General features: G+C 65.4%; 14 protein-coding genes across 14 annotated transcripts; 8 read left to right on the plus strand and 6 right to left on the minus strand.

The window, feature by feature from the left end:
- Window positions 1-76: 76 nt before the first annotated feature.
- On the minus strand, window positions 77-3,100 carry MICPUN_84399 (predicted protein; the record flags this gene model as incomplete). Its single annotated transcript, XM_002508125.1, has 1 exon — window positions 77-3,100. One exon carries the CDS (start codon window positions 3,098-3,100, stop codon window positions 77-79), a length of 3,024 nt encoding a protein of 1,007 aa, XP_002508171.1.
- Window positions 3,101-3,570: 470 nt separating this feature from the next.
- On the plus strand, window positions 3,571-5,697 carry MICPUN_84071 (predicted protein; the record flags this gene model as incomplete). Its single annotated transcript, XM_002507834.1, has 2 exons — window positions 3,571-4,071; window positions 4,192-5,697. The coding sequence occupies 2 exons, from the start codon at window positions 3,571-3,573 to the stop codon at window positions 5,695-5,697; spliced, it is 2,007 nt and encodes a 668-aa protein (XP_002507880.1).
- A 91-nt stretch (window positions 5,698-5,788) lies between these two features.
- Window positions 5,789-6,308, minus strand: MICPUN_60626 (predicted protein; the record flags this gene model as incomplete). Its single annotated transcript, XM_002508126.1, has 2 exons — window positions 5,789-5,795; window positions 5,851-6,308. 2 exons carry the CDS (start codon window positions 6,306-6,308, stop codon window positions 5,789-5,791), a joined length of 465 nt encoding a protein of 154 aa, XP_002508172.1.
- A 124-nt stretch (window positions 6,309-6,432) lies between these two features.
- On the plus strand, window positions 6,433-7,750 carry MICPUN_60627 (lipoic acid synthase). The gene has a single exon (XM_002507835.1). It carries the CDS (start codon window positions 6,491-6,493, stop codon window positions 7,694-7,696), a length of 1,206 nt encoding a protein of 401 aa, XP_002507881.1. The 5' UTR covers window positions 6,433-6,490; the 3' UTR covers window positions 7,697-7,750.
- Window positions 7,706-9,227, minus strand: MICPUN_60628 (hypothetical protein; the record flags this gene model as incomplete). The annotated part of the gene is made up of 1 exon (XM_002508127.1): window positions 7,706-9,227. One exon carries the CDS (start codon window positions 9,225-9,227, stop codon window positions 7,776-7,778), a length of 1,452 nt encoding a protein of 483 aa, XP_002508173.1. The 3' UTR covers window positions 7,706-7,775.
- A 371-nt stretch (window positions 9,228-9,598) lies between these two features.
- Window positions 9,599-9,940, minus strand: MICPUN_73823 (predicted protein; the record flags this gene model as incomplete). Its single annotated transcript, XM_002508128.1, has 1 exon — window positions 9,599-9,940. A coding segment is annotated over one exon (342 nt), but the record flags the coding sequence as incomplete, so codon positions are not given.
- A 1,391-nt stretch (window positions 9,941-11,331) lies between these two features.
- Window positions 11,332-13,014, plus strand: MICPUN_75538 (predicted protein; the record flags this gene model as incomplete). The annotated part of the gene is made up of 2 exons (XM_002507836.1): window positions 11,332-11,645; window positions 11,859-13,014. Coding segments are annotated over 2 exons (1,470 nt in total), but the record flags the coding sequence as incomplete, so codon positions are not given.
- Window positions 13,015-13,841: 827 nt separating this feature from the next.
- Window positions 13,842-14,657, plus strand: MICPUN_101841 (predicted protein; the record flags this gene model as incomplete). The annotated part of the gene is made up of 1 exon (XM_002507837.1): window positions 13,842-14,657. One exon carries the CDS (start codon window positions 13,842-13,844, stop codon window positions 14,655-14,657), a length of 816 nt encoding a protein of 271 aa, XP_002507883.1.
- A 6-nt stretch (window positions 14,658-14,663) lies between these two features.
- Window positions 14,664-16,546, minus strand: MICPUN_60632 (ubiquitin). Its single transcript, XM_002508129.1, has 3 exons — window positions 16,490-16,546; window positions 16,193-16,273; window positions 14,664-15,895 (listed from the first exon to the last, which is right to left on the minus strand). The coding sequence occupies exons 1-3, from the start codon at window positions 16,509-16,511 to the stop codon at window positions 14,853-14,855; spliced, it is 1,146 nt and encodes a 381-aa protein (XP_002508175.1). The 5' UTR covers window positions 16,512-16,546; the 3' UTR covers window positions 14,664-14,852.
- Window positions 16,547-16,839: 293 nt separating this feature from the next.
- Window positions 16,840-18,133, plus strand: MICPUN_60633 (predicted protein; the record flags this gene model as incomplete). The annotated part of the gene is made up of 2 exons (XM_002507838.1): window positions 16,840-16,923; window positions 17,138-18,133. The coding sequence occupies 2 exons, from the start codon at window positions 16,840-16,842 to the stop codon at window positions 18,062-18,064; spliced, it is 1,011 nt and encodes a 336-aa protein (XP_002507884.1). The 3' UTR covers window positions 18,065-18,133.
- Window positions 18,134-18,268: 135 nt separating this feature from the next.
- MICPUN_60634 (predicted protein) lies at window positions 18,269-19,405 on the plus strand (the record flags this gene model as incomplete). The annotated part of the gene is made up of 1 exon (XM_002507839.1): window positions 18,269-19,405. One exon carries the CDS (start codon window positions 18,269-18,271, stop codon window positions 19,403-19,405), a length of 1,137 nt encoding a protein of 378 aa, XP_002507885.1.
- A 56-nt stretch (window positions 19,406-19,461) lies between these two features.
- Window positions 19,462-20,604, plus strand: MICPUN_60635 (predicted protein; the record flags this gene model as incomplete). Its single annotated transcript, XM_002507840.1, has 1 exon — window positions 19,462-20,604. One exon carries the CDS (start codon window positions 19,462-19,464, stop codon window positions 20,602-20,604), a length of 1,143 nt encoding a protein of 380 aa, XP_002507886.1.
- Window positions 20,605-20,804: 200 nt separating this feature from the next.
- On the plus strand, window positions 20,805-21,458 carry MICPUN_60636 (predicted protein; the record flags this gene model as incomplete). Its single annotated transcript, XM_002507841.1, has 1 exon — window positions 20,805-21,458. The coding sequence occupies one exon, from the start codon at window positions 20,805-20,807 to the stop codon at window positions 21,453-21,455; it is 651 nt and encodes a 216-aa protein (XP_002507887.1). The 3' UTR covers window positions 21,456-21,458.
- A 129-nt stretch (window positions 21,459-21,587) lies between these two features.
- Window positions 21,588-22,901, minus strand: MICPUN_60637 (predicted protein; the record flags this gene model as incomplete). The annotated part of the gene is made up of 1 exon (XM_002508130.1): window positions 21,588-22,901. One exon carries the CDS (start codon window positions 22,899-22,901, stop codon window positions 21,588-21,590), a length of 1,314 nt encoding a protein of 437 aa, XP_002508176.1.
- Window positions 22,902-22,910: the final 9 nt, after the last annotated feature.

The raw sequence follows: 22,910 nt of genomic DNA on the forward strand, positions 1-22,910 counted from the left end.
GTACCTTTAAGGTATAATTAAGCACATCGACAATAAAAAATAGCAGCGAGCGTAAAAGTTACAGCGTCCCCGCTCGTCACTCCTCCTTGAGCGGGTTTCCCTCGGCGTCGACGCAGGTCCACCCCGCCTTCTTCACGTCGGGAACAGACGCGGGGTTACCCACGATCGCGAGCGCGGGGGTCTTGCCCACCAGGTACTTCTCCGCGCACTCGCGCATCCTGCCCGGCGTGCAGTCCAGGAGCCTGTCCCTGAAGAGCTGCCTGCTCTCGTCGTCCATCAGGTTGGTGAAGAGCGAGGCACCGCGGGACTGGGGCGCGAGCGGCGCGTCGATCGCCTTGAACGCCTTGAGCCACGCCTCCTCCAGGATCTCCTGTGTGAGGTTACCCTCCTTCGCCGCCCACGTCGCAGCCTTCTCGAAGGTTTCCACCGTGGCGGTGGTGTTGGGGTCGCGGTAGGAGGAGAGCACGAAGACTCCCTCGACGGGAGCCGCGGACGCTCCGCCACCGTACGCGCCGCCCTTCTCCCTGATCTCCCTGTGGAGGAACGAGGTGGACATGGCCTGGCCGAGCAGGAAGAGCGGCGCGGAGTCCGGGTGGGAGTAAGGCACGGTCAAGTAAGACGCGGCGCAGTAGTTGGTCTGCGTGGGCGTCGCCACGAAAGTCTTGGACGGCGCGACCGCAAACGACGCCAGCGACTGAGCGAGCGTGAGCTCGTCGCCGACCGCGTCGGCCCCGCGCAGCGGGAGCGCGTCGATGAACGCCTCCATCTGCTTCACCGCGGGATCGCAAGCCTCGGGCTTGGCGCTGATCCTGCACCGCATCACCCGGTTTCTCGCGAGCGCGAAAGCGGCGATTTCGGCGAGGGCGGCGGACACCTCCTCGACGCCAGCCTCCTTTTCCCTCGCCAGCCTCTGGAGCAACGCGACGTGGGGCAAGCCCGCGGTGCGATAGTCCAGCGCGGCGACCGGGTCGATGGAGGCGTTCGCGAGGCCCTTGGCGTAGGAGAGTCCGTTCTGCGAGACGCCCGCGCCCGCGCTCGCGGCGCGGCGAGAGAGGAGGAGGCCGAGCCTGGCGTCCTCGCCAGCCCACTTGGCGCCTGTCGCGACGTCAGCCATGAGTTGGAACATGGCCGGAACGTTACGGTCGAGCGCGCTGCCGCTGAGTGAGACGTACACGCGGGGCGGGGCGGACGCGTCGAGGGACTGCTGCACGTTGACGCCAGCGCCGATGCCGCCCGTCTTGAGCTTCTCCTCCTGCGCCAGAGCCTTGTAGTCCATCGTCTTCGTGCCGAGCTCGGTGATGAAATCGGCGAAGAGGTCGAGGTAGGGCACGAGCCTGTCGGGCAGATCGGAGACGTCCAGGAGCAGGTTGGCGAACGTGATCCCGTTCGTGGGCTGCGCGTCGATCTGCAGGTCAAACCCGCCGGACGTCTTGGTGATTAAGCTGTTCCAGTGCTTGATCTCGCGCGGCACCGCCTCGCTCACCTTGAGAGTGGGGAGTATATCCGCGTTCTGGTCGCCGTCCTGGCTCGCGCGCAGCGCCACCGCCTCCTTGACGATGGTGTCCTTCTGTTCCTCGGTGAGGGACTTTTCGATCTCGGCCACCTTCTTCTTCTCCGCCTCCTCCAGCTTGGCGTCGTAGTCCTTGTCGGCGACGCCCACCACCGTGACCCTGTGGGAGTTGTCGAGGAATCTGCGCTGGATGAGCTTCTGCCAGTACTTGGAGTCGGCGTCGATCGCAGCCTGGAGTTTGGCGGCCAGCACCGGGATCTTGAGGGGCTTCATGCCGTCGCCGCCGTGCACCCACGTCCCCATCGCCCCGAAAGCCACTCCCAGGCCAAAGTTGGTGCTCACCTTCGCGGCGCCGAGCTCAACCTGGTGCATGACCGCGTCGACGCGCTCCTTGGGGAAGCCCTCCTTCGCGATCCTCTCCAGCGTGCCCTGGATCTTGGCCTCCACCTCGGTCACGTCCGCCTCGGCCACGCCCTTCAGACCCACCGCGAACGACGTCTCCCTCCTGGACGACGAGTATCCCGTCCCCGGGGCGAATCCCGAGCCCAGCCCCGACTCGAGCAAAGTCTCGTGGAAGTACGCCTGCGGTCCGTTGAGCAAGAGGTCGGACGCGACGGTGAGCGCGAAGTTCTCGAGCTCCGCCTCCTTCTCCTTGATCTGGTTGACCATGAGGTAAGCCACCGAGACGACGCTCTGCTTGTTCGGATCCGGAACGACGGGATCCGCCGGGACTGGTACCTCCACCTTCACCGGCGCCGTGAGCCTCCGCTCGTCCGCGACGTCCAGCGCGCTGACGTCGATGCGGTCGAACTTACCGAGCGCGAGCTCCTGGGACTTGGCGAGGGTCCGCTCCAGCGGGAGGTCCCCGTAGGTGAACACCCTCGCGTTGCTGGGGTGGTAGTGCGTGGCGTGGAACCTGGTGAGGTCCTCGTGGGTCAGGGTCGGGATGGACACCGGATCGCCGCCGCTGTTGTGGTGGTAGGTGCTCGTGGGGAACAGCGTCGCGCCCAGGGCGCGATTGAATCGCGCCGCCTGGCTGCCCATAGCGCCCTTCATCTCGTTGAAGACCACGCCCTTGAGCTCGAGCTGCGAGTTCTTATCCTCCATGTCCTTGAACTCGAGGCGGTGTCCCTCCTGGAGGAAATCCTCCCTGGAGAGCTTGGGGAAGAAGGCGGCGTCGAGGTAGACGCCCAGCAGGTTGTAGTAATCCGTCTCGTTCATCGTGGAGAATGGGTAGCAGGTGAAGTCCGCGGCGGTCATGGCGTTCATGAACGTGCTCAGCGACCGACGGAGCATGTTGAAGAACGGATCGCGGATGGGGTACCGATCGCTGCCGCAGAGCGCGGTGTGCTCGAGGATGTGCGCCACGCCCGTGTCGTCCGTGGGGGTGGTGCGGAACGCGACGTTAAACACGTTGTTCGGGTCGTCCGCGCCGCAGTGCATCCACCGCGCGCCCGTCTTGAGATGCACGAGCTCGACGCACGCGACGTTGTACTCGGGGACCTCGTTCACGGCGAGCACCTCGAAGGCGCCGTCCGCGAGCTTGGCGCCGGGCTTGAGCGCGGCGATCGCGGCGACGGCGGGAGCCATCGCGGCGGTGTCAGGCGCGGGCGCGGCCTCCACGGCGCGAGCCTGCTGGTTCCCGAGATTGCCCATCTGCGCGGTGGTGACCCCGGCGACGCCACCGATGAGGATCGGCCTGCGACCGATTCCGTTGGACTTTCCCGACGCGAGCGCCCTCACGGTGTTGCCTCGCTGGAATCGAGGGGAGATGCGGGAGGCGAGTGTCGATGCGGCGCAGACGAGAGTCCTCGAGGCGATCATCGTGATCCGCGCCCCGTGTTGTGGCGGGCGCGGCGTCGAACGGCACCGCTTCGGATCTCGATCTTGCCTGCCAGCTGGCGACTCTTGACGCGAGACGTGGACGCGCGAAAACATCGAACTGAATCGGGCCGGGCGCCCTCATACGAAAAAGTGCCGAGAGGCGGGCGCCGGCACTGCGGCTGGCGCGGCTAACGATGCTGACCGCTCACACGGTGCATCAGGCGAGGGAGACGACGATGCTGCGACGGCTGTGCAGCAGGGCCAACCCGAGCCGCGCGCGATGGTACCCGACGACGGTGCCCTCGGGGTGGGCTCCGGCGATTGCCAACGCGCTCGTGAATGCCGGGCTCGGCGTCAACCCCCGCGGAGGAGCGACGCGCGTCGCCGCCGCGACCGGTCGAGCGCCTCTCGTCGCGGCGTGCACCAGCGGACGCGACCCCGCGTTCACCCCGAGCGCCGGCCCGCTCGCGCCGGCGTTCGCGCGAACCCTCTCCGGCTGGACCCCCGCGAGCGGCGGGGGAAGGGCATCCCCGACCGCCGCCGCCGCCGCGAAGGGCCAATCCAAATCCCACGGAGCGGAGATTGACGTCCGCGAGGTGCTCAAGGGACTCCCGTCCATCTGCCCCGGCTGCGGCGTTGGGCTTCAGTGCGAGGACAAGAACGGGCCCGGTTACTTCGTCGTGCCCAAGCGCCTGCTCGAGCCCGAACGCGACGCCGACGACGAAGGGGGAAGATTCGTCGACGACCCGAGAGCCGCAGCCGCCGCGGATCACATGCTCAACTTCGACGACGACGAGGACGACGACGACCTGGAAGACCAGGACGGGTTGGACGGGATGGATTCGTTCGCCGTGGAGGGCCTCGGCGACGACGACCTGGATGCTGACGAGGACGACGACGACCTACCGGACTTTGACGGCGGCGATTTCGACGGCGACGACCAAACGGAAACGGGGGATCCTACTCCGTCCGAAGCGGATGCGCTCGCCGCCCTGGACGCCCTCTTCGACGGCGACGACGACGACGGGGCGGACGTCGACGGCGACGACTGGGAGTCCATCGCGGCGAGGAAGCGCGCGGAGCGCGAGGCGAGGCGTCGCGAATCCCCCGAGACGGTGGTGTGCGCTCGATGCTACTCGCTGCGAAACTACGGCAAGGTGAAGAACGAGGCTGCGGAGATTTTGATGCCGTCGTTTGACTTTGGCCGCGTCGTGGGGGACAGGTTGTCTCGGCTGGGTCCCGGCGGAGCCGTCGTGTTGTGCCTCGTGGATCTCGTCGACTTCGACGGTTCGTTTCCCGTGGACGCGGTGGATATCTTATCGCCTTACGTCGCGAACGAGTCGGTGGATGTGCTGCTGGTGGGCACCAAGGTGGACTTACTCCCCACGCAGTGCACGCGAGCGAGGGTGACCAGCTTCGTGCGCAGGCGCGCTAAAGACCTGGGCCTGCGACGCGCGAGCGGCGTGCATCTGGTGTCGGCGCACAGCGGCATGGGCGTCAACATCCTCTCGGAACAGCTGGAGACGCTCCTGGACGAGGGGAGGGAGGTTTGGGTCGTCGGCGCTCAAAACGCGGGCAAGTCGAGCCTCATCAACCGGCTCAGCAAAAAGTACGGGGGTCCCGGGCCCGAGGACGGCGGACCCCTCGCGTCGCACCTCCCGGGAACCACGCTCGGCGTCGTCAAGCTCCCGGGTCTGCTGCCCAACGGCTCGGACGTCTACGACACTCCCGGTCTGTTGCAGCCGTTTCAGGTCTCCGGTCGGCTCACCGCCGAGGAGGCGCGAGCAGTGCTGCCCCGCAAGAGACTCGCCCCGCGAACGTACCGAGCGGAGATTGGAAGCTCCGTTCACATCGGCGGGTTAGCGCGCATCGACGTCGTGGACGGCCCGCAGCGCACCTTATACCTCACCGTGTGGGCGTCGCACGACGTGCCCACGCACTACATGGTTAAGGGTGAGGGCGGCAAGGCTGACGCTTTTTACGAGAAGCACGCCGGGGGCAAGCTGTCGCCGCCCGTCGGCGAGAACCGTGTGGCGCAGCTCGGCGAGTGGGGGTGCAGGACGGTGACCGTGTACGGGGAGTCGTGGCAGAGGAGCGACAGGGACATCAGCATCGGCGGTTTGGGCTGGGTCGGCGTCGGCGTGAGCGGGAACGCGTCCTTCCGGGTGTGGACGCACGAGGGGGTTCAGGTTGAGACGCGCGAGGCTCTGGTGCCGGACATGAGCCGGGACCTGTGCAGGCCGGGGTTCAGCGACGAGCAGCAGCCGGGCGGTGGCGGGGACAGGGCGAGACCGAGCAAGAGGATCATGCGGAAAGGGGGATACCGCGCGCCGAAGAAGAGCGAACGCAAGTTCAAGTTGTAAGAACAGTGCTCGTTCGACTTTTAGTGCTAAGTTAACCTCTATCTCCACGCCTCGGCGCCCACCTCGTCCGAAGAGAGCATCTCCACCGCCTTCAGGAGCTCCAACGGCGCGACCGCGATCGTCTCTCGCGCATCCTCCGTGCCCCGCGCGAACTCCATCTCCTGCCTCGCCGCCGCCACGTCCTCCGGGTCGCACAGGAGCAGACCCGGGGCTTGAGTCAAGGCTCTGCCACCAAGTTCGGGAGCGATTCGCTTGAGCTCCACCACCCTGCGGACCACGTCGTTCGCCTCCCACAACAGCAGCTCCGGCTCCTTGGTCAGCACCCTCGGGACGTCCAGCCCGCTCGTCTCCGTGTCGAACACCTTAGCCAGCGCCCGCACCCTGCTCTCTAGCAGCGGCGCGTTGCGATAAGGGCTGTCGCGTCCCGCCGAGGTGAGCGCTGCTCGACAGTGAGGCGTGCTGCCGAAGAGGTGCCAAAAGTGAACGACAGCCTTGTCCTCCTGCGGCACACCCTCGATACCGTCGCCGGATGAGCCGATCCTGGACGCGTCGCGAACCCGACGCGGCCCGGCGGGCGCCCAGCGAGGGCACGCTGCCGAGCAAGCGCTCATCGCGTGTGACGGGAGCCGAGAAATGAAATCGCCAGGTACACGTGCGGCCAGTTTCCGTCGGTCGTTTCTCGAGCGCGAAGATAAAGCGGGATGACGCGCTCCGGGCCACCACTCTGGGAAGGGAACGGTGGGCCCTTCGAACCCGATCCAACCCGCTTCGTGCTCGACCACACGCGCGCACGATGTCCGCGCTCATCATCGCCGCCGCGCGTCGCTCGTCCGGGGCGTTCTCGCGCGCGCTCGCCGCGTCGCCACGGGCGGTGACCCACGGCGCCTCGGCAACCCCGAGGGAGCCGGCGTGGACCCGTCGCTCGTCCTCCTCCGCGACGTCGTCGTCCGCGGCGCAGTCGGAGGCGATGGCGGCGTTTAGGGAGAGGCTCGCCGAAGGTCCCGACTTCGGGGACTTCGTCCGGGGAGATGAGCTTCCGGGCACCGCGTACTCGCTCGCCGCGCCCAAAAACCTGCGCGACAAGTCCGTGCGCAAGCCCCCGTGGATGAAGCGGACGATCCCGGGCGGCGACAGGTACACCGAGATCAAGGCCAAGCTGCGGGAGCTCAAGCTGAGCACGGTGTGCGAGGAGGCGAGGTGCCCCAACCTGGGCGAGTGCTGGGGCGGCGGCGACGGCCACACCGCCACAGCCACCATCATGATCATGGGCGACACGTGCACCCGCGCGTGTCGCTTCTGCGCGGTGAAAACCTCCAAGACGCCGCCGCCGCTCGACCCGGAGGAACCAGCGAACGTCGCCAAGGCCATCGCCGCGTGGGGTTTGGACTACGTCGTGCTCACCAGCGTGGACAGGGACGAGCTGCCCGATCAGGGCGCCGGTCACGTCGCCGAGACCATCCGCCGCCTGAAGTCATCCGCGCCGAATCTTTTGGTCGAGGCGCTCACGCCGGATTTCAGGGGCGAGGCGGAGCTGGTGAGGGAGGTGGCGGCGTCGGGCCTGGACGTGTTCGCGCACAACGTGGAGACGGTGCCGGAGCTGCAGGCGGAGGTCAGGGACCGACGCGCGAATTGGGATCAGAGCGTCGGGGTGCTGCGGGACGCGAAGCGGTTTGTGCCGAGTTTGATCACGAAGACCTCGCTCATGTTGGGCCTGGGCGAGACCAGGCCGCAGGTTGTGAACGCGCTCAAGCTGCTGCGCGAGGCTGGGGTGGACGTGGTGACGTTCGGGCAGTACATGCGACCGACGAAGAGGCACCTCGCGGTGAAGGAGTACCTCACCCCCGAGGCTTTCGAGGCGTATAAAAAAATTGCGGAGGATATGGGCTTTTTGTACGTGGCGTCGGGGCCCATGGTCAGGTCCAGCTACCGCGCGGGCGAGTACTTCCTGGAGAACGTGCTCAAGCAGAGGAAGGCGGAGGCGGCCAAGGCGACGGCGTGATGGACGGCTGGGGGTGTGATGACATTCATTGAAATTGCAATCCAATTTGCAAACAAGCACGCGCAGGTCAACGCTTCGCTCACGGTGAGTCCACGGCGACCCAAGCGACGCGCTTCCCGGTCGGAGAGATCCGTCCCACCCTCGACTTGGCGCGCCTCAGTCGCGCCTCGTCCGAGTTTTTCCCGGCCATGTTGGGCGCCGGCGTGACGAGCGCAAAGTTTGGCCGTCGCCTCATCCTCCGCATCTGCCGCGAAAGCTCGTCGTCCGAGTCGGCGCCCGGCGTTTCGGGAGGGATCCCCGTCCGGGGAAACCCCACGATCCTCGGGGCGACGACGTTCCAGTCGAGGCCGTCTAGGTTGGGCGCGTCGTCGCTCGCGGGTGAGCTCCCGGCGCTGTCCGCCTCGAGGGACCCGGATTCGTCCACCGCCGCCTTCAGCCGTTTGGTCAGGTTCCCAATCTTCCTCTCCTTCTCCTTGAGCGTCATGCGCAGGTACCGCAGCTCCCTCGCCTGAAACCCGACGGTTCGATCGAGGTCCGCGACAGCCTTGGCGTCGGATGACCCGCCCATCGTCGTCAAAAGAGCCTGGTCGTTCTCCGGGGACGCGTTCGCAGAGTCCAGGTTCGCCGCGCCCTTAGCCGGGGTGGCGCCGGGGCTGAATAAGGAGGGACGCTTCTTCTTTCCTTTCCCTTGTGGGGTGAGCAGGTCCCGCACCCGCGCCACCGCGGCCCTGGTGCGCAAACTCACGTCCACCGCGAGGTCGATGGGCGAGCTCTTTTGAGCGGGTTGGTCCGCCGCCTCGCGGGCGTCGCCGCCGAACGGGCTCCGCCGTCTCCGCCGCTTGCGCTCCTCGAGCTCCTTCAACGCGTCGTCGCGTTCCGTCACGAGCCGCTCGAGCTCCTCGGCGATGGGCACGGCGAGCGCGTGGCCGGAGTTCTCGAGCGCCAGGAGCAGCTCGCGGAGCCGTTCCATCCGCCGGACGTCCGCGTCCTTGCGTCGAAGCCGGCGCCACCGCCGCGAGAGCAGATCTTTCAGCGCGGAGAGGATGAACGGCGCCGCGATGGACGCCGCGGTGTGGCCAAAGCTGGCGAACTTACCCCCTCGCGCGCGGTCGTCGCCGCCGCGATGACTGTAGCGTCCCTCGTGCTTGCGTCGGATCGCCGAGCGCGGGGGCTCGGAGGTGGAGGAGGACGTCGGGGTCTCGTCCTCCGACGCGAGCACCTGGACCGATCTTCGCGTCACGGTCATCTCCTCCGTCTCCGTCGCGGCACCGTCGGCGGGGAGAGGGAGCGCCGTCGAGTTCGTGACACCCTCCATGACGGCGGACGCGGGCGACACCGCGACCGCGCGGCCGAACATGGCGGGAGTCCTCTGCGCCGCCTCGCGCCCGCGCGCCTTCCTCGCGGCGCGACTCTCGGGGGGTCTCTCGCGATGCGTCTCCGAGCGGGTGTAGGCGACGTACGACGAGAGGACGCCGCCCGCGCCGAGGCCAAAGAACTTACCCGCGGACGAGCCCGCGAACCATGACGTCATCCTCGAGACGCGCGATGCTCCGAGGCCCGGGGGAACCCAGCGCGCGTCGCGTCGAATGTGTTCCGCGACGGATGCGACAGCTGTGTTCCCGTGTTCAAAAGCCCTCAAACGGTCGAATGCAGAATGAGAGCACACAACAGACACATGCAAATAGTCAGGGACAAATTTATGTTTCAAGACTAGATTCGATGTTTATACTTCATCGTATGATAGGATATGAACATCAGCGCTAATTGGTATTACGAATAACGCTTTTCCATTCAACCGACCGCTCACTTAACTCACTTAATCAGCAGCTCCACAGCGACCGCGATGGCAGCCACCTGCAGGCCCACGAGCGTGGTCCATATGTGTTTGGCCCACATGTTGCTGTACCTGTTTTGCGGGTCACCAGAGGCGTAGCCCTTCGCCCACTCCTGCCTCGCCTTGATGTACCCGCAACCGAAAAGCCACACCGAGAGCGGGTACCGGATGCCGCCGATGAGGGAGCTCGCGAGGATGGTCGGGAAGGTCTCGAGAGCCTGCTGATGGCCTCGTTGGATGCAGTTGAACGTGACGCTTTTCTTGTCCTTGCCCGTGGCGTACATGGCGGGGAGATCCACCTTGTACTCCTTGCGAGCGGCGCTGACCTTGAATGACAAGGTCACGAGCGCGAGCGAGGCTCCGATGACGTTCACCAGGATGACGGCACCGTATCCCTTGGGGATGGCGGACGATATCGCGGATCCGCCCCAGATGTGGTCGTGGAAGTCGGGGATGAACTCCGCAGTCTTCTGGCACGCGTACGTCTCAGCCTGCGCGACGAGTGGGATCGGGGGATTTAATTTTAACTCTAAATCGTCGATCGCGCGAGAGGAGGGAGGCGAGATCGAACGGGACGTACCAGGAGGACGCCCGCGGTCTGGGCCATGAACTTGGCGGTGGCTAACCACATTCCCATGTTATCGAGTCTCTGTCGGTGTCTGGCTCGCTGTTTCCTGCAACGGTGAGAGTGGGTGCCGTCGGCGCAAATTATCGACGAAAAAGCGCAATGACCGCAGAAATCTTCGGCAGGGCAGGATCTGGCTTCCCGCCACGTCGGCCTTCGAAGGGCCAATCCGTATGCGTGATCAGTCTCGGGCCCGTTGAGGAATCTGGTTTGCTTGAGATACGCACTTTTCGAAGCTCGGCGCGCTGGCCGATGGGGAGGGGCGCGGAGGCGGGCAAAGCGGACGACTCCGTCGACACCGGAGACACCGCCGCGCCCAAGATGACCGAAGAGAGGAGCGACGCGCCGTCCGCGTCGGTAACGACCGAGACGAACGGCGGAAGGCCTCCCTCGGGCGCGGGCGCTTCCACCTCCTTCCAAAACGGCAGCAGACCGGGGTTGGTGAGGCGCCTGGCGAGGTCCATCCCCATGGTCGGGGACCTGTTCCTTCCCTCGGACGGCAGATTTGGCGACGGCGCGTTCGATATGAGGATACGCGCAGCGCGGGGCCGCGCCTCCCCCGTGGACGCGGGCGCGGAGAAGGACGCAGGCACGGAAAAGGGAACATTTCGCGAGCGGGTCAGCTCGTTCAGCAGCCTGCTGAACGTCCAGAAGGTGTCGCAAAAGGTGAGCGACACTTTGGAGCAGCAAATCGGAAGGTTCGGACCCGCGGGGATCGAGATTTACAGGTTCGCGTGGCAGAGGTTCAACCGGCGCGTCGCGTTCCACATCGCATTCTACTCGGTGCTCGGCAGCGTGCTGTTTGTGCTTTGGGCGCTCGCCGCGTGGCAGCTTTGGCTCGTCATGGGACTGTGGGCGTTCCGAAGGTTCATCCTGGTGCTCGGGGTCGTCGTGCTGCTCGCCATGCTCCCGCCGAGCTTCCCCAACGCGGCGGCGCACGGCCTGAGCCTGGCGCTCGTCGCCGCGGAGCTCTGCCTGCTGGGCGTGAACCTCGTGTTGTTCGGGCTGGTGCACCTCGCGGTGCTCCTGAACAAGTACATCCTCCCGCACTGGTTCCACCGCGGTTTGACCGTGGTGAACGAAATCAGCAGCGGGGTGATCGACCACGACGGGCGCGCGCGGTCGGTGATGACCCAGGAGCGGAACAAGCTCCTGGCGCGGCTGTTCCACTGCAAGTCGTACAGGGAGTGGCTGGGCGTCGCGTCGCAGTTGGATAAGCTTCCCGCGAACCTGGGCGAGGGCGGGGACGAGTGGAGGAGGGACGAGTCGCGATCGTCGGATGCGTACGACGCGGCGCTGTGCAAGATCTACCTCACGGTGATGAGGCAGGCGAGGGCGGGCGGCGACGCGGCTGCGCTGGGCCTTGCGCTGAGGACGGTGCTGCACCGCAACTTCGGGGGCATGAACCGGCTGCTCCGGCTGAGGCACGCGAGGACGGGGACCAAGCTGGTGGCGGAGGAGTTCACGCAGGAGCTGTGCAGGAGCGTGAGGTTCCTGGGGACCTGCGGGACGCCCGAGTACGACTCCGCGGTTAGCGCGTTTGGGGCGCGGGATTCCTCCAGGAACGGCGGGGGTGAGTTGCTGCGGCTGGCGACTGGGCCGGTCACGGGATCGATGACGCGGCTGGACTCGCCCAGGGGGGACCCGCCCGGGTCCATCGCGAGGGGCCCGAGTCCGCCGCCGGGCTTACCCCCCAAGTCGAGCGGCGACAGGATAGATTCGCCCCGCGGCGGCGGCGGCGGCGGTTTTGACACGAGGGTCCCGGAGACGCTCCGCCTGATATCCGAGGCGCACAGGAGCCTGGGCCGGACCGCGCTGTGCCTCAGCGGCGGCGGTGCGCTCGCGATGTATCACTTCGGCGTCATCAAGGTTCTGCTGGAGGAGGGGCTGTTACCCCAGGTTGTGTCGGGGACGTCTGGCGGTTCCATCGTCGCCGCGTTCATCTCCATGTTCCCGGAGGAGGAGCTCCTCAAGACGATCAAGCCGGACTTGAGCAACAGGCACGACGTGCGCTGGTTCCCGCCCGTGTGGAAGATGATTCTGCACTTCGTCCAGCACTCGGTGTTGATGTCCGGCGACGAGTTTGCGCGAACCACGGAGGCGTACTTTGGCGACGTGACCTTCGCGGAGGCGTTCGCAATCAGCAAGCGGGCTGTGTCGATTCAAATCTCCGTCGGATCGGGTCACGGGTTCGTCCTGAACCACTTCACGTCGCCGCAAGTCGTGATACGCACCGCGGTGAATGCGTCGTGCGCGTTGCCCGGTTTGATGCCTCCGTCCGAGCTGTTGGCCAAGGACGAGGCCACCGGCGAGTTGATCCCGTTCCATCCCGCGGGGGTGACCTCCTTCGACGGCACCATCACCGCGGACATACCCGCCGCGAGGCTCACCGAGCTGTTCAACTGCAACAACTTCATCGTGTCGCAGGTAAACCCGCACATCAACTTCGTGCTCCACCTCGCGGACGACGGGGGCGGCGGGAGGAGGTTTCGGCACATGGGCCGGTCGGGAGAGAGGCGCGCCGCGGTGATCAAGCTGCTCCGCGTTGCAAACTTCCTCCTGCTCAACATCAAGTACGGCATGCAGAAGCTCCTGGAGGTTGACCTGCTGAATCTGCGCATGGTGCGGACGCTTCAGGGCATACTGGTCCAGGACTTCCGTGGGCACGTCACCATCTTACCCGAGCTCAAGTTTTCCGACTACCTCCGGATCCTCCACCAGCCGTCCGAGGCTGACATGGCGCACTTCATCAGCAACGGGGAACGCGCCACGTGGCCGCACGTCGAGGCCATCAGGCTCAAGGTGGCCGGGGAGATCGCCCTGCAGGAGGCCGCGGCCGCGCTCAGGGCGAGGCTGGCTCGACAGAACCAGACCAGGCACAGCGCCGGCGACGCGTGGGCGAGGACGCCGCGGTGGTCGCAGGACGGCGGGGGCGGCGGCGGCGGCGGGGGTTCCCCGGCGAACGGCGCGGGGCATCACGGGAGGAAGAGCTCGATGGACGCGGCCGCGGCGGAGCACCTCGGCGCGGGGCTCAGCTGCGCGGTGACGCAGGAGGATTTCCACTGAGAGAGAAGCACGGCGGTGCTGCTGCGCGAGAAAAAAATAATGATTAGACTCCAGTCGCGGATTGGTCTCACATCTCGCACTCTGATCGTTAGGTCGCTGGTTCGACTCCGGCTTGGAACCGCACGAAATTTCCGGGTCCTGTCCCCTCGGAAACGGGAGCCGCAAAGTTTGTGGCTCTCTTTGACGCGTTCGATCCGAGGTGGCCGCCTCGCACAGAGGAGCGCGTCGAGTGTCGAGTGAACCTTGTCTCGATGTCCGCGACGCCGATGGTCTCATGGGCCACGACCGTGCGCCCGAGCGCGGTCCGCAAGTCCGCGCCCGCGCCCCGCGCGCGAACGATCCGCGCGCTCCCCGGCGGCACCCCCAGAGGGGGGGGAAACGCCGCTTCCAGCCGGTCGCGTCGGTGCCTCCGCGTCTCCGTCTCCACCGCCGAGGAGAACGTCGCCACGAGCAGCACACGCATGGCCACCGTCGAGGAGAACAAGGGCGTCGTGTACCCCAGCAACCTGCGGTGCGCGCTGCAGGTGAACGTGCCAACCCCGGAGGTGGACGACGCGGCGTACTCGCTGTCTAATTACATGAGGCTCCCTGTCGATCAGTACGTCGGGATCGAGCTGCCCATGGGCGCGGAGATGAAGCGCGTGCCGGGCGACCGCACCTTGTTCCAGCTGGAGATTCCCGGGTTGAAGTTTCTCAGCCTGGAGGTCAAGCCGGTGGTGCGGGTCAGGGTGCGGCTCATCGGCGACGGCGAGGAGGTTGCCACGTGGACGGGGCAGAGCGGGCACCCGGGCGGAAAGACCCCGGAGTGGCGCGCGGACGAGTCAGCGAGGCTCGCGGAGCTCGCCATCAAGGCGGAGTGCGTTGACGACGACGACGAGCCCGAGGAGTGCCCCGCGCCCCCGCCGGCGCCCACGCCGATGGGCCGGCCGGAGCGGGAGGATGTGGTCCTCCACGGCCCGTGCGTCCTCATCGAGGCCATCTCGTGCCGGGTGGAGGGGAAGACGGTGGAGGAGCTCGGCGTGAACGACCTGTTCGTGTTCCGCGGGACGACGTGCTTCAGGTGGAGGTCCCGCGGCGACGGTACCGACGCGGGCCCGGTGCCCAGCCGGACGGGACCTGGCGGAGAGGATGAGGCGGGAACCGGCTGGGCGTCGGCGCCGGTGGTGGGGGCCAAGAAGCTGAAGGACGGACAGTCGTGCATCGTGGGATGGGCGGACATCGGCGTGGGAGTAGATCCCCCGGGGCCGTTCGCGCTTCTGCCGCAGAGCTTCGCGGAGAAGGTTGGAGACGCGGTGATGCGCACCACGCTCAAGGCGCTGCAGAGCGTGTTTTTGAACGGGTTGGCCAAGGATTACTCCAAGTGGGCAACCGACGAGAAGTACCGCGCCGCGAGGGAAGTGGCGGCCGCGGCCGCTGCAGAGGAGGCTGGGTTGTGATTGTTTGTCGCAAGACTTTATTCTTTGATTGATTCAAGGCGTATGCGTATTACAAAGGTGTTTTCGTCATCGTCTTCGGTGGAGTTTTCGCCAGACAGAGAAAGTCACCGGGCACACGAACAAAAACTGTGAGCCGGCGCACTGTCTGAGCGATTTAAATCACGCACGCGTCCGAATGCTAGGCATTTAGGGCAATTAGTTGCCACCGCGGAGGCGGAGCACAAGGTGGAGGGTGGACTCCTTCTGGATGTTGTAGTCCGCGAGAGTGCGGCCATCCTCGAGCTGCTTGCCAGCGAAGATCAGGCGCTGCTGGTCAGGGGGGATGCCCTCCTTGTCCTGGATCTTGGCCTTGACGTTGTCGATGGTGTCGGAAGACTCGACCTCGAGGGTGATGGTCTTGCCGGTGAGAGTCTTGACGAAGATCTGCATACCACCGCGGAGGCGGAGCACAAGGTGGAGGGTGGACTCCTTCTGGATGTTGTAGTCCGCGAGAGTGCGGCCATCCTCGAGCTGCTTGCCAGCGAAGATCAGGCGCTGCTGGTCAGGGGGGATGCCCTCCTTGTCCTGGATCTTGGCCTTGACGTTGTCGATGGTGTCGGAAGACTCGACCTCGAGGGTGATGGTCTTGCCGGTGAGAGTCTTGACGAAGATCTGCATACCACCGCGGAGGCGGAGCACAAGGTGGAGGGTGGACTCCTTCTGGATGTTGTAGTCCGCGAGAGTGCGGCCATCCTCGAGCTGCTTGCCAGCGAAGATCAGGCGCTGCTGGTCAGGGGGGATGCCCTCCTTGTCCTGGATCTTGGCCTTGACGTTGTCGATGGTGTCGGAAGACTCGACCTCGAGGGTGATGGTCTTGCCGGTGAGAGTCTTGACGAAGATCTGCATACCACCGCGGAGGCGGAGCACAAGGTGGAGGGTGGACTCCTTCTGGATGTTGTAGTCCGCGAGAGTGCGGCCGTCCTCGAGCTGCTTGCCAGCGAAGATCAGGCGCTGCTGGTCAGGGGGGATGCCCTCCTTGTCCTGGATCTTGGCCTTGACGTTGTCGATGGTGTCGGAAGACTCGACCTCGAGGGTGATGGTCTTGCCGGTGAGAGTCTTGACGAAGATCTGCATACCACCGCGGAGGCGGAGCACAAGGTGGAGGGTGGACTCCTTCTGGATGTTGTAGTCCGCGAGAGTGCGGCCGTCCTCGAGCTGCTTGCCAGCGAAGATCAGGCGCTGCTGGTCAGGGGGGATGCCTGAAGGAAAGAGGGGGGAGAGGTCAGCGTCGGGTCACCTCGTTTGGATCCAAATTCAAAGTAAAAAACGGGCACCCCCGTCAACGGGTCAAGATCGGGTGAGATCTGGGCGAGAGCGTGCGAGATCGAGCGAGACTGGCGCGGGGAATTGAACGATGAGAGCCAAACGAACGACATCGATTGTTGTCGACGCGAGGTCGGGTCTTCGCGATTTCACGGGCGCCCGGCGCACGCGTCGCATTCAAGCGCGCGTTCAAAATAAGCCACGTGGGGCCGATTATCGAACCGGTGACTCACCCTCCTTGTCCTGGATCTTGGCCTTGACGTTGTCGATGGTGTCGGAAGACTCCACCTCGAGGGTGATGGTCTTGCCGGTGACTGCACAGAGGTATCGGAAGAGGGGGTAGATCGGTCAGGTCGCGTTCGACGCGATCAGGAGGGCCCGTCGCCGGGTCTTGTCAACGAATCCGAGGGTCGCTTTTGTCCTCGTTTTTGCCGCGAGATCTGGCGGCCCGGGGTCGCGCAGCTACGCGCGCGGCGAGGACTAAACCGGGCGCGAGGGGGGTCGGGGGAGATGGAGGCGGGTCGACTTACGAGTCTTGACGAAAATTTGCATGGCTCTTGTTTCGATGTGTGTGTCGCGCGAGGCGGTTGTGGCCGCATGAAGCCCGCGTCTTCAAACTTCTCCGCCCCTCGGACTCGCAAATTTTGATCTGATTGGCGGGACGGGCGCGGGAACCACGGATTCAACTCGAGATTTTCTGCTGGGAATTTTTCGAAGGGTCGCGCCCAAACCCAAACGCCCAAATCGCGAACCCAGGCTGGCGCCGTGATGAGGATAAAATCGCAGATGCGGGTGCGTCAGCACCGGGCGAGCGGAGCCACAGAGCGGGTTTTGCAGTCTTGCTGTTGTTTGGTTATCTGCGACACTCGCGCGCGGCACCATGGCGGCCATGGGCAGCGGCCAGAGCGGCGCCGAGATTTACACGTACGAGGCGCCATGGCTCGTGTACGCGATGAATTGGAGTGTGAGTGCCCGTCGATGACTCTGCTCCGTCCCGCCGCGTTCCTCCCCGCCCGGGCCGATCCCTCGCCTGCACCCAATCTGACCCGGCAAGATCCGCTGCTGACGCGACTTTGAGGACGCGCCCGGCAGTCGACCGACGCGCCCCGCCCCGCGACGTGACCCGCTGACGCTTCACTCGATATAAACCTCCCCCTCCCCGCGCGCGCATTCAACAGGTGAGGCAGGACAAGAGGTTCCGCCTCGCGCTCGGGTCGTTCGTGGAGGAGTACAGCAACAAGGTTGAGATCATCACGCTGGACGAGCAGCGACGGGAGTTTCCGGCGGAGCCGACGCACAGGTTCGACCACCCGTACCCGTGCACGAAGATCATGTTCGTCCCAGACGCCGAGGGAACCAGCGAGGACTTACTGGCCACGAGCGGCGACTATCTGCGGGTTTGGCGCATAGGCGACGACGGCGTGCACCTGCGGAGCCTCCTGAACAACAACAAGAACAGCGACTTTTGCGCGCCGCTCACGTCGTTCGACTGGAGCACCACCAACCTGGCGAGGGTGGGCACCAGCAGTTTGGACACCACGTGCACCATCTGGGACCTGGAGAAGGAGACGGTTGACTCGCAGCTCATCGCGCACGACAAGGAGGTGTACGACATCGCGTGGGGCGGGCCGGAGGTTTTCGCGAGCGTCTCCGCCGACGGGAGCGTCAGGGTGTTCGACCTGCGGGATAAGGACCACAGCACGATCGTCTACGAGTCCCCGACGCCGGACACGCCGCTGCTGAGGTTGGGTTGGAACAAGCAGAACCCGAGGTACATGGCGACGATGGAGATGGACAGCGCCAAGGTTGTGGTGCTGGACATTCGCGTGCCCGCGCTGCCGGTGGCGGAGCTGAAGAAGCACAGAGCCGCGGTGAACACGCTGGCGTGGGCGCCGCACAGCTCGAGGAACATATGCACCGCCGGGGACGACGCGCAGGCGCTCATTTGGGACCTGTCGTCGGTGGCGCAGCCCGGGGAGGACGGGATGGATCCGATGCTGGCGTACAACGCGGGGGCGGAGATCAGTCAGCTGCAGTGGAGCGCGACGCAAACCGACTGGATAGCCATCGCATTCGGCAAAAACCTGCAGGTGCTTCACGTGTGACGCCCGCGGGGAGAACGTGGCGATCGTAGTCCTAGTTCGGTTTTGAATTCAACGTTCATTTAGCACTCACTTCGGGAGTCTTGAAGATCACCGAGAGCAGCATTCGTAGGCGCTCGCGCCCGATCTTGTTTATATGGGCCCACGATCGTACTTTTTTCTCATCATAAAAAGATCCGCGCGGTGAAAGCGCCCGCCGCTGGCAGCATGATGACAGAGATTGAGTTGAACAGTCCCGGGGTTAGGGGCGAGCCCGGAACCGATGAAGAGAAAGTTCAGATCGTAGATCGCGGCGCGTGTAGATGCTCCAACATGTGCTGGTCCACTCGTGACGGAATTGGGAAGGCTCTCGTGGACGCAGCTTGCAAGGCCGCGGTGTATCAGACGGGTATGAAGCCGTTCGCTAACCCCAAGGCCCAGGTTGGTCCCCTATCCGCGGAGCTCGTGGAGAAGCTCGAGCAGGGCGTCAAACCCGACACCATCCTCAGCAATCTGTCCGCGAACATCAACGAGTGGACGGCAGGGAAGCGCGGAATGTTCACCCTCAACTTTTGGCAGGAGGATTCGATCGCCTCCCTTCAGGCGGACGTCGCGCGAGGCGACGGTTGGGCCGCCGCCGACGTCAGCAGGGCGGCGCGAACCCTTCTTTTGGCGTACGACAAGCGCGGGCTCGCGCACTGCGAGGAAGCCTTCGCGAGTCCGGAGGAGCTTTTGGCGCACAAGGAAGGATGCGCGTTTCGACCAGTGGAGTGCCAAAACCACGGATGCGTGCAGGTTGTCGGCGCCAACTCCGCGGGGGCGCACGACGCGTCGTGCCCCCACAAGCTGCTCGTGTGTCCCCAGGGATGCGGCGCGGACGTCAAACGCGCGGCGCTGAGGGATCACATGGCGACCGAGTGCGACATGAAACCCGCCGTCTGCCCGTACAAGGAGCTCGGGTGCGATGGATCCGTTACCGCCGGGAGCGTCGATGCGCATTGCAGGGAATGCGCCGGGACGCACCTCAAGCTCGTGGTGGACTGGGTGGGCCGGCTCTCCACGGAGGCGGTCGCGACGGAGGCGCGGGTCCGGGACATCAAGCTGCTCCTTCAGGGCGTCGTGCCGAAGGTCGAGGAGACCGCCGCCGAGGTTGTCGCCGGCGGTGAGGCCCGAGGCAAACTCGCCGGGGAGGTGCGGGAGCTTCGCGCGAGTTTGAACGGGATGGCGAAGGCGGTGACCGCGCTGGAGGGGGAGATGAAGACGCAAAAGTCGGACATGAAGCTCGCGATCAAGACGATGGACAGGCTGGCGCGGGCGCAGGAGGACATGGTGAAGCGGGTTCCCATGCTGAGCGGCAAGAGTTGACTACTTTGTTACACAGACGTAATGATTTTCACATACATCTGGTCGCGCGCGCACCCATGGAGGCCCTCGGCGTGGGCTTGGGGTTGCGGGTCCAAACCCGGGCGAGGCCGCGTCCTCGTCGTGTCGTCGTTCGTGTCACGGCGAGCGGCAACGCGGGGGGCGGATCTAAGAGGAAGGGTAAGAAGCAGGGGGGCGCGTTCTCCACCGTCGAGGCGGCGGTGTCATTCCTCGCGCAGCTGCTGAGCGCGGGCGACATGTTCGGGACGACGGGGTCGTCGTTCAAGGACGACGCGCGTTTCGACCGGACGGACGACGGCGCGGACAAGAAGGTGGAGCTGCGCGGGTGGAAGTGGATCAAAATATCGGGCAAGGCGAGGACGTCGACGCGCGTCGCGACGGTGGGCGAAGCGCCGCTGGACGTTTATCTGCAGCTCCCGCCCGAGGAGTACTCGCTCCTGGATCCGCAGTTCGTGAAGAGGGAGAGCCCGAGCACGTTCCGGTTCACCGTGCCCATGCGTGAGGTCATCAAGAAGGACAAGTCGTACGGGGGACCGGGGGAGATCCTCAAGGAGCTCACGCCCACGATCCTGTTCACCACCGAGGTTGACACGGCGAGGCAAAGAGTTCAACTCAAGGGAGACGGCGCCGCCCTCGGACAGGCGGACCTCGACACGAGGTTCGACCTCGAGTTGAAAAACGTGCTGACGTGGGAGGCGATGTACGAGAGCGCGCCAGAAGCGGACGATGACGCGGGACGGATAGGTGTCGTGGTGATGGATGACGACGAGGATGAGGATGAGGATGAGGATGAGTCCAGGCGGAGCTCGTCTGGACTGAAGGGAAAGGAGATCATAGTGGCTGAGTACACGGACTTGGACGCGAAGGACCGCGGCGCCGCGGACATGCGACGACGTGCGCCCTGTCCGCCGGGTTGGGAGCTTCGATGCGACACGAGGCTGAGCATGAGAGTGCAGGTGCCCAGACCTCTGTCGGTGGCTCCCTCATTTCTCCTCGGGGGCGCCTTCTCCATCATCGCGTCGGCGGTGATGGCCGCCATTCTGCCCAAGTTTGCGGAGTTCGTAGCCGCTGACTACGCCAGGTGGGCCAGGGGCGAGGACAGGAGCGCGCCCGTGGGCAGCTTCGGGGAGGAGAAGAAGGGTGAGGAGGATGACGCCGGCGACGGCGTTGTCCAGTTTTGAGATTTAACTTTCCAGTCGTCTCATCAGGTCGTCACGTCATACAACACATGCGGTGTCTCGCGGCGCGGTGCTCGGCTCTCGCGGCTGGGGTGTGCCTCTCGGCGCGTCGAGGCGGCGTTGCCCGACGCGCCCGACCGGCGGTGTCCGCCAGATCCGCTGCGGCCTCGGCGCGTGAGAGCCCCGAGAAGGTGGAGCGGGAGATGCGTGCGTGCTACGAGGTGGTCGAGCGCATGGGCAGGGGCGCCGTCTACCTAGGCTCCGCGCGCGTCCCCGAGGACCACCCGCACTTTCAGCACGCGAAGGAGCTCGCCAGGGATGTGGCGTTGGCGCACGACTGCACGACGTGGTCAGGCCTGGGAGCGGGTATGATGGAGGCTGTGACGCAGGGCGGCATGGCGGCGGGCAAGCCCGTGGCGGGGTTCATGATCCTCCTGGAGGCCGGCGGGCAGCGGCAGGCCAGTCGCAAGCATCCCTACCTCCCCGACGAGAACTACCTGACCACGTCGTTCTTCTCGGCGAGGAAGCACGGTCTCGTGGACGCGGGCGTGAGGAACACGCCGGACGATCGCACGGCGTTCTTCGCGCTCCCGGGGGGCGTGGGCACCCTGGACGAGATATTCGAGGTGCTCGCGCTGCTGCAGCTCAGACGCATCGGCAGCGCGCACCCGGTGCCGTTCGTGGTGATGAACTACGACGGGTGCTACGACGGCCTGTTGCAATTCTTGGAGCGCGACATGGTTCGGTACGGAAGCCTGAGGGAACACGAGCTGGAGCCGCACTGGCGCGCGTGTCGCACCAACGAGGAGGCGCTCGCGTACCTTCACGAGTTCTACTCGGCGCAACGAACGTGATGAAGTACTGAGGAGTACTCGGGGTGCACTAATAAGATATCTACTACTGAGAGTTTTAGCTAACGTTAACATCATCCGTGATCCATCATCGCGTCCGTCGCGTTCATCACGACACCGCCCGTCAATCGCTCCTCACGTCGGGGAGGCAAACACCGGTCGACCCGACGCCCGCAGCCCGTCCCAGTACGCCGACCCCGTCTCCGCCCACCTCGACGTTAGATCCTCCGGAGTCGCCGGACACAGCCCCCAGTCCCCCCTCGCGATCTCGTTCATCAGCTGCGTCCTCGACCACTTCGCGTGGCCCTCAAACACGTGCACGCGGGGAACGAAGAATCCATCGGCGTTGAAAGCGGCGTCCTCCTCCTCCGACTCGGCGAGCGCCGCCGCCGCCGCCTCGCCCGCGATCTCGTCCACGTACTCATCCGAGTCGGTCGCCGTCGGGTGGTACGCGAACGCCCTCGCGCGTGAACCCGGGTGACACGTTCGGTCCAGCGGAACCTCGCATAGGGCGTCGCCCGTCGGGGAGAGCGCGTTTGCGCCAGTCGGGGAGACGAAAAGTATTATCCTTCTTCTCGGGTGCACGGGGCCGCCGACGTACGTCCGGGTGAGAGACTCTAAGAAGTCGGAGTCGTGGTTGAGAGACTCTAAGAAGTCGGAGTCGTCATCAGAGTCGTCATCGGAGGCGGCGGAGGCGGCGCGCTCGTCGTGCCTCTCTCGGCACCGCCGCCACGTGCGTTGTATCACGAGCGCAGCGTTCTCAGCCGTCGGCGCGGAGCTCGACGATGAGGAGGACCCGGCGACCAGCCTCCTCCGCATGCGCGGGCGAGAGTCGCCCGCGTCGTCGCCCTCGTCGTCGCCCTCGTCGTCGTCCGATGATTCGTCGTCGTCGTCGTCGTCGTCGTCGTCGTCGTCGGGCGGCGCGTCCTCGTCGTCGCTCCCCGCGCCCGACCTCTTGGCGCGCGTCACGTTCACGCCAATCAGCACGTCGCCGTTCTCCGAATCCGGCCTAGCCTCCACGCGTGTAAGGAGGTACACCGACTTGACCCAGTGCCGGTGCTTGTGCTCGATGATCCACCTCAACCAATTCGGCGCGCTCGCGAGGGTGGCCGCATCCGGCAGCGCTCTTTCCCTCGAAACGAGAAACGTCCCGGGGTGGAGCAGGGCGGCGAGCGCCGCGCCGCCGGTGCCCCTGACCAGCTCAAGGAGGGACCCCGGGGTGGGAGGCTCGGTTGTGTACCTGCTTCTGCACACGAGGCACGACAGCGCCACAGCTGGCGACTCCCCCTTGGAAGCGACGCTCAGCATCTGTTGCGACTGCCACCTCAGCAGGCAGCTGCGATGCACGAACGCCGAGCTGCCCCTGCACTCGCAGGGCTTCACGAGCGGCTCGTCGCCCTCATCGAAGCAATATCGGCACGCCTCCCCCTTGGAAGCGACGCTCAGCATCTGTTGCGA

This window comes from Micromonas commoda, chromosome 8 (assembly GCF_000090985.2).
Source record: "Micromonas commoda chromosome 8, complete sequence".
In the NCBI taxonomy this organism is placed as follows: Eukaryota; Viridiplantae; Chlorophyta; class Mamiellophyceae; order Mamiellales; family Mamiellaceae; genus Micromonas; species Micromonas commoda.